This window comes from Chinchilla lanigera, unplaced genomic scaffold (genome assembly GCF_000276665.1).
Source record: "Chinchilla lanigera isolate Chin_1 unplaced genomic scaffold, ChiLan1.0 scaffold00020, whole genome shotgun sequence".
NCBI classification, from domain to species: domain Eukaryota; kingdom Metazoa; phylum Chordata; class Mammalia; order Rodentia; family Chinchillidae; genus Chinchilla; species Chinchilla lanigera.
The window spans coordinates 15,318,200-15,328,829 of record NW_004955421.1 but is presented as its reverse complement, the minus strand read 5'-3'; the positions used below and the strand labels follow the sequence as shown (position 1 = coordinate 15,328,829).

At 45.7% G+C, this 10,630-nt stretch overlaps 1 protein-coding gene across 1 annotated transcript in view; it reads left to right on the top strand.

Annotated features, from left to right (window-relative positions):
• Gxylt2 (glucoside xylosyltransferase 2) overlaps nt 1-10,630 on the top strand; it is a gene marked incomplete at its 5' end in the record, with an annotated part of 88,718 nt that continues 78,088 nt past the window's right edge. The window contains 1 exon segment of the mRNA XM_005383767.2: nt 1-91. Within this exon segment, the coding sequence (XP_005383824.2) occupies nt 1-91 (91 nt within the window).

Here is a 10,630-nt window from a genome sequence, read left to right as displayed (position 1 = left end):
CGGGGGTCCCCGGCGCTCGGAGGCGCCGGCCACAGCGCCCGCGCCCCGGAGCCGGCCGCCAGGGCGCAGCGAGTCTGGAAAAGTTGGCGAGGTGAGTCGTGGCAGTCCAGGATCCCAGCTGCGGACGCGTGTCTCACGCCCGTCCACATCCCTCGTGCCTAATCCTGGGGGTGGGGAGGCTTTGGGCTGGGACCCCCCCCCCCAGGGCTGCCCACTTCTGTCCCCTACTCCGCCGGAAACGAGGACCCACCTTCGTGGAGCCCTGCTGGCGGCTCAGTGCTGAGGGCGATCGTGGACCTTGTTGAGGAAATGTCAGGGATGGTGGTTTGCATATTACACTTTGTAACTGTCAAGGCGAGACGTCTCTTTGCATTCTTGCAATCATGCACCCTCTGTGTAATTTTTCAAAAGCCGTCACGTAGCAAGAATGCTTTATCTCATTCTCATGTTTCGCGGGAGAATTCCTGCTGGAAACGGATCAGATTGAGTTGGGAAAGTTAGATGTTTACCGAGGACTGGCTGCGGTCGGTTACCTTCTCCCCGCGCGCCCCCAGCACCCGGGTGCTCCCAACACAAGAGGCATTTGACTTAAGTTCATTAAAAAGAAGTTTTGTTCTTGGAAGGAGCGACGCGTGGCACGGGAAGGAGACCGGGGCTTTCCTGTTCCTTTTCTGTTTCGGGCTCCAGCACTGTCCAACGGTCCTCGGAGGAAAACATCTTAACCTTCGACCTTGTGTTTGATTACTCTCTTTCCCTACACAAAGCCTAACACGCTTCAGCTTTTCAGCCGAGCGTTTTCTCTCCGGCCAGGGTTGCTGGAGTTCCCTCAGGTTAGGGATTTGCCTTCCTTTCCTTTGTTGTGGAGAGCTTTTTAACAATCTCCCTTCTTGTAGTGGGTCTGTTTTTTTTTTCTGCTGTTTCAAAGCTGTTGTTTCCAACTGCCTTTGCAACGTCTGCCTTTGCGAGGCTCCTTAATTACTTGAACCGAGTTGGAGAATTCTTTGTGAGCATATGACTAAGTCTATTTTGGCGCTTTTACTGCAACTAAGAGAAAAGACATGAAACCTCAAGAAGTAGCTGTGTCAGTTTCTGTCTCTGTGGTGCCTCATCATAAATAATACAGATGGGTGCTGACAGGTTTTAGGGGGTAACCCCGATGATCTATGGGAGTAATTTCAAGCGTTCTCAATACATGTGCTCTAAGTAAGAATATTTTCGTTAGGAACGTAATAAGGCGTTCTCTCCGATATCCTGAGGTTTCTTACAATTACACTGAAGTTTAACTGCAAGTTTACTGTGACTTCTGTGTGATGGGAGCAACTTGTAAGGTGATAATAGCTAACACCACTTAAGGCAGCTAATCAGTGCTAACGCAGTATGCAAAAGTAATCGAGGTTAACAGTTACATACGTGGTGCCATAACCCTTTGATAGTAATTCTCAACTCTTGTGATGGAGGGTCAGCTGCGCCAACATCATCTGAAAACTTGTTCAAAATGCACATTTTTGCCCCCCCCCAGTCAAAAGCCACTGGAGCAGTATCAATATTCTGTGTTTTGATACCTGCTTCTTTATTTTTTATATACTCCAGTGTTGGAGAACCTGCTCTGTGACGTAAGCATTCGTATTACCACCATTGTACATATGGGGAAAGTATTGCATAAAGATTAGCAGTTTGTCCAAGGTTTACAGATAACGTGGTAGATCAGGATGAAGAGCCAGGCCGTGTGCAGTGAGAGGAGTGACTCTTACTGCCATGGTGAGGTCCTAACACCCTCTTGGCTGTGATTCATAATCTTGCTGAGATTTTTCTAAAGAAGCACCATAGATTTTTGGAACTGTCTCATTCTTCAAGGTGTTGGCAACACTGGGGCAGCATCTTCTTGTCTCTATCTGGACAAATTGGCTCTGACTAGGAGATCATGAACAGAATCTAAATGGATGCTTTAGAGGACTCTTCCTGAGCAACAGTACCCTCAAAGCCATTTTTCTTTTGAACATATCTCTTAGATGATCAAGGAAATCATGCCCAACACCCTGAGAATAAAGAACAAAATTTACAAACTCAGGAAAGAATAAAAGACAAAAAGCCACAGGAAATCTCAGGCTCCAATGCATAAACAGTTGACATTTTCTGGGGCTTATTTATTGTTTCTTTTGCTACCCAGAAATGGCAACAGAAGATTCTGAAGCAGAGAGGGAGCAGGAGGAAAGATCTCTGCATGGGCTCCTTTATTGCTTTCCTAATTCTGCCTGGGTTAAATTTTTGTGGTTGAGGAGGAATTTCATTTAGGGAGGGAAGAGAAAGCCTCGTGGCTTCAGAAAATGAGTGCTTTAATCTCTTTATGTGGCCAGAATCCAGAAGAGATGGAGGCTATGTGATCTCATTTCTCCGGCCTGGAGAGGGTCAGCCTTGTGGCTGGAGTTAGCAGAGAGCTCAGATTTGGACGGGACACAGCCCAGCACCTGCTGGTCATGCACAGCTTGGGCTGCCTGGCCTCCCTGGGGTCCTGCTTTAAGTGAAGTTCTGCCACGTCAATGCAGGAAATAGCGCTCTCCCTCCACATCTTGTTCTCATTTTGGAGAAGTTTCCAAGGACTTGCCTAGTTAGCAGGCAGACCCTGCAATTTTCTAACTAGTCATTTGTATGCAGTCTGTCCTGCAGTAGCCTGCTTCTCTGTAAATACACAGCCAGGAGGGAAGGTCTGAGGTTTTAGGTCAAGGGTGGGATCTGAAAATGGACACCATATTGGAAGGAGCAATCCCAATGCACAAGACAAATGAAATCTTCTTTCTGTTTTGGTTTATTGGTGATTTATACCTGGCTGACTTCCAAAATGAACTTAATACAGTGTAACTTAAAAATTCATATACAATAAAGCCATCAAAATAAAGAAAAGTCATAAAGAGGGGGAAATAAGTGCTGCTTGCCAAAGACTTAGACCATTATTATTAGGGAGATTAAGTGTTAAATTTAGCTCTGAGCTTTCTGCTGCCCATGTCAAAAAGGGAACCATGATGGGCTGCCTCATTGTCACAGGATGATAAGAGGAGGGCTTTATCAACAGATGACTTTTTTTTTTTTTTTTTTTTTTTTTTGGTTTTTCTCCGGTACTGGGAACCGAACTCACGACCTTGCGCTTGCCACGCAGGCGCTTTGCCGCTGAGCTAAATCCCCAGCCCCAACAGATGACTTTTTTGATGAAACTGAATTCTAAAATAAGAATTTTTTACTTAAGAATAGATTTTAGACTTTGTTTTATTTTGACTTTTTTGAGACAGGGTCTCGCTATGCAGTTCATGCTGGCCTTGAGCTCACTTTGTAGCCCAGGCTGGTCTCAAACTCACAACGGTCCTCCTGCCTCAGCTCCCAAGTGCTGGGATTATAGGTGTGCACCACCACGCCCAGCTGATTTTAAACTTTGAAAGGACCATCCACTTTGCTCCTAAAAACTCTTCTTTGAGCGTGCTTACAGAAAAGGAAGCTTAGTGTGTCTGGTAATCAACAGTGTAGAAAAGAATATGGCATATGCAGTCCAGCAACCTGGGTTCCTTTCACCTCATTTTCTTCGTCTGTAAAGTGAATAAACCCCAGCCAGAAGTCTTCTCAGATCTCTCCCAGCTCTGACAGTTGGAGATCCTGTGATGAGATCATCAGGTTCAGGGGCAGGATCCCAACAATGACTGTTCCATAGCTCTTTGTGCTGCCTCTTGCAAAATCAGTTTCTCATTTCTTGGCTCCATCCTGGAGCTCTTACTGATTACTCAACCCTAACCCTTTCCTGGAGTTTATTCTTTTTCTTCAGCGTTGGCCTGGATTTTGCTGTTTTCCCTTAACATACGGTTTCTCAGGGAGGCGTGGGCTACCTCCGGGCCTGTGGTATTCCTTTGTCCTCGTGTTCCACAGTGGTTCAGCACATACCCTCTGCCAGGTGCTCACTGAACAATGGTGAAGGGAGCTGCTGCCCTCCCAGAATCTGGGCTCCGGAGGACAATACAGAAACACGTTACACTTGGCTGCCTCCCCAGCTCCCCCAGGAGAAGGAAGCGCACATCCTTGCTCATCAAGAGACACCATTTCCTGCAGCTCCCTGTGGGCTCTGAGATAAGTCTTCTCAGTCAAAGGTCTCAATAAACAGGCATGACGTTGTGCAACAAAATGCTAAATTTGCAGCCATGCTATGATTAGCTCCTAACCTCAGAGGGCAGTGGTCTCTAAATACTGAGCACCATCGGGGATGTTCGGTAGCTATGGGTCTTGCTTCTCTTCACAGCTCATGGTTGTTGTTTGATCTATAAGCCCCTCTTTTGTCCCTTAGGCCATGAGTCCCCCTGTCACCCTCTCCTACACGCAGTCAGTAAGTCCTGATCTGTTTTAAAATACATCCCCAGCTCCACCATTTCTACCCACCCCTTCCACGGTGAGCACCGAAGTAGCCTTCTTTCCGCTTTGCGCGGTTCTACTCTAGCGCCCTCTAACGTCCGTCTTCGCACAGCTGTGACGTAATCTTTCATAGGCGGACCAGATCAGATTACTTGGCTGGTTAGCATCCTCCAAGGACTGATTTCCTGTCACACTGAGAATAAAACTCAGTTTCTCAGTGTGGCCTTTGAGTCCTTGCCTGTTGGTTGTTTTGGAGGAGCTAGTCATGCTGGCTTTCCTGAGGAACTTCGTTGTTTTCGTCCTCTGAGGAGTTCGGGACCTCATTGGCCCTGAGAATGGCATTGAGTCACTTGGGGGAACTGTGGTCCTCATCTTGAGCATTGCTTCCTGGCTCCGGAGGGGAAGACAGTGCACTGCCGGTCTTCTGGAGAAGCTTGCTGCATTGGCTTCCCTGATGGGAACTCGGCCATCTTGGTCATAGGAGGAGCTCGGGACCTCAATGTTACTGAGGGTGGCTGGGGTACCTTTCGGGGGAGCTCTGGTTCTTCTGAGCGTCGCTTCCCGGGGCCAGTGCAGATCCCTCAGCTTGCTAGCACAGATCTTTCGTCACGCTGGCACAGACTTCCTAGATTCCCCCACTGACCTTTGGGCCTTCCCAGTGCAGATCCTTGAAACAGGCCTGCATGATATATTGTTATGGGCTCTGGGCGTCCAGGTGGACTCTTGGGGGCATTGTTATGAGCTCTAGGTCTTCAGCTGAACTCATGCTGGACATTTTCTCCGGATCCAGGCCCTCAGCTGGATTCTTGGTCTATAGTGTGTGGACAGATTTCCTGCACTATTTTGTATATCTTTCTTTGGGTGACTATTATAAATAATCTTACAAAATATGTGTCCTGTATTATATTGTTCTCCCTTGCAAAAATATCCCCCAAACTGACACAGTACTCAATACATATTTTTGAATGAGTGGAGGCAGCACCCACCTTGTCTCTACCCAATGCTGAGACTTTTCTTGTATCGAGTTACATAGTATTTAATAATACTCAAAACAATTACGTGCCTCTTAGAAAAATAGTGAAGATCTTTGGTAGTAACAGCATCATGAGAGAGGGATACTTTTCTTTCCAGTAGATTTTATTCTTAGGAATGGGTTTCTCTGCACAGAAAAGTTGAGAAAGTACAGAAAATTTCCATATACCTAGTACCTAGCTTCCTCTGTTATTAAAATCTTTCACTGGTGTGATGTACTTGTTGTAATTAATGAACTAATACTGGTACATTAAAGCTTATTTATATTTCCTTAGTTTTACCGAATGTCTTTTTTCTAGCCCAGGATCCCTTTCAGGCGGCCACATGACGTTTAGTTGTAACTGTCTTTTGTAGCCTTCTCATGGCTTCGGCATTTTCTTAGTTTTTTCCGTTTCTGATGACCTTGACAGGTTTTCCTTTCTGGTTGCTTTTGTTTTTATTTTCGTTTTTTAGGATCTTGGCAGTCTTAAAGAGTCCTAGTCAGTTATTTTGGAGTATGCTTCCTGATCGGAATGTGTGTGGTGTTTTACTCGTGATCATACTGGGATAGCTACGCCAGGAGGAAGGCCATTTCCAGCACATCACACAGTTCAGTATGGCGTATGGCTGTGAGCTTCGGCCTTTGGTCCCTGGGTGAGGTAGTGGTTGTCAGATTCCTACCCCGCAGGGTTACTCTTTCCCTGCCTTCCCACACTGTAATTGTGGGGACATGTCCCGAGGTGCAGCCTACACCCACCCAAGGGATGGAGAGGTACACTTCTGCTCCCTGAAGATTGAGTATATGCAGAAGTTACTTGAGAACCTCAGCATAGGAGATGCGTTTCTTGTCTCTCATTACTTAATTTATCAAATTATTTATTTATATCAGTGTGGACTCAGGGATATTTATTTTATACTTTGGGTTATGCTCAACATGACCATTCAGTTGTTGAAACTGTTACTGGTTTGGCTATGAGGGTGCTTTCTGGTGACTTCTGTACACCTTTGATATACACCCCTCCCAGGTGTTTTTGGTTGTGTCAGCACTTTTGTTCTGGGGACACTTCCTTACTCTCTGGCAGTAGAAGGTGGTCCCAGCTCATGTTGGATATTTTGTGTCCTAGTCCTTTTTTAAGGAGCCCTGATCTCTTTGGAGAATGGTACTGAAAAGTACGATCTGGGTAATGGGCATACTTGTGCTGCTGGGGCATCATTTCTTTGTGGCCCTCAAAGCTGACAGAGCAAACTGTGTGTGTGTGTGTGTGTGTGTGTGTGTGTGTGTGCACACGCATGTGTGTACGTACACCTGTGTACACACACCTGTGTACGCAAAACACCACTCACAAGTATATCCCAGTCACTCTCTGCTGGCACAAAATCAAGAATTCCTGGTAAAGATATCAATAAACTTTTCCTTTATAGGAGCAGTTTTCAGAATTTCATAATCCAAATAAACCTGATGCTGGGGAATATTCAGGAGGAACATAAAACTTACCCTATTTTCAAAGGCCTTCTCATATTTTCTTTTATAGACTGGAGAGATAGTGGGTTCCCAAGGACAACAGGTGTATTGTCACGTTTTCTCCCACAGACGCTCACTATGAGTGAGTAGGGGGACAGGGTCACCATGGCCGCTGGTTACTAAACAGAGTGAAGTTGCTTGAAGCAGGTACTCTGTATCCAGGGATTCTTCTGTGGCAAGCGACAGGAATACAACTCAAACTAGATTAAGAAAATGGGAACTCATGACATACTGGAGTCTAGAAAAGGTGGGGGGGGTTGGGGATTTAGCTCAGCGCACAGTGCCTGCATGGCAAGCCCAAGGTTGTGAGTTCGATTCCTGGTACCAGGAAAAAAAAAAAATAGAAAAGGTTGGGACAACACAGCTAACTAAAGGCCAGAGCTGGGCTTGGGCTGGGCTCTGGTACCTGCCCGGCCCACGGCCTCTCAATGCAGATCAGCTTCCTCCAACTGCAAAACCTCAGCGGCAGTTCCTGGGCTTCCCGTCTTACAGTGCCCATCACTGGGACAGTTCACCCCATGCTACCCCTTTAGGTCTCTAGTGACAGTTTTAAAATATCCCTAAGAAAGGCTCTCGTTTGGCCCACCAGGTCAGGGGTTACCGAGCCCTGGTAAAATTACCTACACGCCAAGAAAATTCAATACACAGGCTGTTCCAGAGTGTGATGGACTCCCATTTCTGTGTTTCTCCTGCAACTGTTTTTTGTTTTATACAATTTAGGATCCAGGTGGTACGTAAATTAAAAAAAAAAAAAAGTGGAGATCACATAATCCAAAGCATGGCTTTCTTTTATGGGTGGGAGGTCTGAAGAGATCTAAAGAGGTAAAATAAAAATGTTCCTCCAGCACCCAGCACAGGGTGAGCACGTGGGAGTGCCTCTGAGTATGACCGCTGTCGTGTTGGTTAGGAACTGGACTCCACATCCAGATGTTTCCCTGCGTGGCTTGCAGTCAGTCCGCCCTCAGCCAATCTCTGCTTTCTCATAAACCCAGTGATGAAATGAGATAGCACAAGTAGGACGCTGGCACAGTACCTGCCACACAAGAAATTCAGCCCGTATTAGGGCTGACGTGCACATTCAGACAGGCTCTTCTGGGCGGGAGATGTGTTAGGACTGGAGGAAACAGACTCAGCTTCCAGGTGTCATGAGTGAGTACTAAGCCCTGTCTCTTGGCACTCACAGCTTGTAATCCCAGCTATTTGGGAGGCTGATGGAGGAGGACTGCAAATTGGATGCCAGTCTGGGCAACTTAGTAAGACCTCTTTTCAAAATAGGAAATAAAAACGGCTGTGGGTTTAGCTCAGTTGTAGAGCACTTGCCTAGCACGCACAAGATTTTTTGGAGGGCAGGGGGAGTAGCTGAAGGAGTGGAGGAGCAAAACCTTTTTGCCCTGCCTTCTGGAAAGTGAGGCTGTCATTCTGCAGAGCTGCAGACCCGCCGTCCTGGCCAGCTGGAGCTATTGATGTATACACAATGGCAGAAAGCTGGTGTTTTCCATCTTAGAAAATCAGAGAGTGGGGTGAGAGTTCTCTGGGAGCTGGAAGGTGTCCTCAGGGAACCAACATGCAGGTTTCCTTTGTGACACTGCTGTGTGGGGGCCTGAGTGTCTGGCTGGGCTGGAGGCTTTGTGCTCCATTTTCTTCCCCAGTTTTGTGAGAATTTCACAGAACCCAGTTGCCGGTCATTGGCTCAAAGTCACAAGCTTTAGCATGCAAGTACCAGATTTTATCCTCCAGGGGAAATTGGCTAATGAAAACTGGTGTCTAAGTCTAAAAATTTAAAAAGTGCCCAAACATTTGGTTTGCAGCAAGTTGGAGTATAGATCTTTTGAAATAAAGGGTGCTTTGTTGCCCTACTGCCTCCCTTCCTGGTTTGGCCACGGACATAACATACGTAGAGAAAAATGAATGCTTCTCATGAGTTTCAAGTTAACATTTTAGTATAATAATGATAAATAATACTTAATGACTTAAGATATGTTCATTTAATCTCCATTACCACCTAGCAGCGGGTACTGTGCTTAAGTAAAGGTGGTTGAGGCATTGCCCAAGACAGCACAGCTTGAAAGTAAATCCATTTGTTTGAAGAGCAAAGTGGCTAACCAGTGCTACACATGGGAACAGATGTCAAAATCGGAACCCTTTGGCCACTCCCTGGAATCCCTTTTAAAAAGATTGCTTTGATAAAAAATCTATTTTTGTAATTGAAAGTTGCTCATATTTCTAAGAGAATAAGCAAGTTATACAAACTACACCAGTACAGCTAGGGGTAGTGGTGGATGCCTATAATCCCAGCACTATTTCTGTGAGAAATAGCTCTCTCAGAAATAGTTCTCACAGGGGGTCTGAGGCAGGAGGATTACAAGTTTGAGTTCGGCCTGGGCAATTTGCAAGACCCTGTCTGAAATTGAAAAAATAAAAAGATGGCGTTGTAGCTCAGTGTGAAGGCCCTGGGTTCAATCCCCAGTACCACACACAAAAAATTATGCCATTCCAGCTTTTTAAGTTTGTATATATTTACATACTTATATGTATACATTCACATGTGTTGGGTATAATTCTGGAAGATGGTATACCAAGATGTGGTCATGGAATTGGAATTATACATGGTCGTCCCCCAATTTTGCTGGTCAATATTCTCAGATGTTTGTACAGTAAATATATGTATTACTTGTACAATGTACAAAATAACTATAGGTATATAAACTGTAAAAGGGAAAACTGGTCGGCCTGAGGTAAGAAGGATGGAAAGTAGTTGGGAAGACCACTGTTCCTCTTTTCTTCCCTTTAAGTTGGTCAATCATTCTCACTCTTTTTCAGGTAATAAAGTAAAAATGCCTATTTTCAGAGTATGTGATCCTTATCTAGTCTTCTTCTTTGCATATCAACGGTCATGTATTTCCAACTACCACTACTGGTTCATATTTTAAAATCTCAGTAACATCCTAATTTGAAAGGAAGAGGGAGATGGAGAAATAGAATGTCCTTATGTCATAACAGGAAACAAATGAAATGCAGATCCGTGCAGGCACCATCACAGATGCTGGAGGGAGGATAAAGAAACACCGTTGTGAATGACGGTTGAGGTTGAGGTTGGTGCGGGAATCTTCCCTGCAGAGAAGGAGCTGGGGGCTCGGGGAGTGGAAGGCTGGAATTGACCATGCTGGGAGACCCAAGCAGGGGCTTCTTCCACCCACGGAGAACTTTTTAACTCACTTGTCTGTGCCCCGGATACAGCGTAATGATTGACAGTGTGGCTTCTACCACTGGAACAACCTCAGGATGTGATGTGACTGAGAAAGGTCTTTATAGATGCGGTTAGGTAAGGATCCCAAGGTGAAATTAACCAGGCGGAGGATATAGCTCAGCGGCACAGCACCTGCCTGGCAAGCGCGAGGTCATGAGTTCGATTCCTGGTACTGAAAAGAAAAAAAAAAGGTGAAATGAACCATAGAGTGGGCGTGAGCCCTAAATCTGATGACTGATGTCCTTATAGACAAGGAGAGGAGCAGAGAAAAAGAAGGAAGCCGAGATTGAATGGCACCAGCACAAGCTGCGGAACACCAGAATGTGCTGGGAACCAGAAGCAGGAAAGAGAAAGGGAAGGATTCTTCCCTAGGACCTTTAGTAGAGGCTCTGCCAATTCTTGATTTTAACCCCTGAAAGTGTTAGAGAATAAGCTTCCATTGTATTAAACCATGAGAGAGAGAGAGA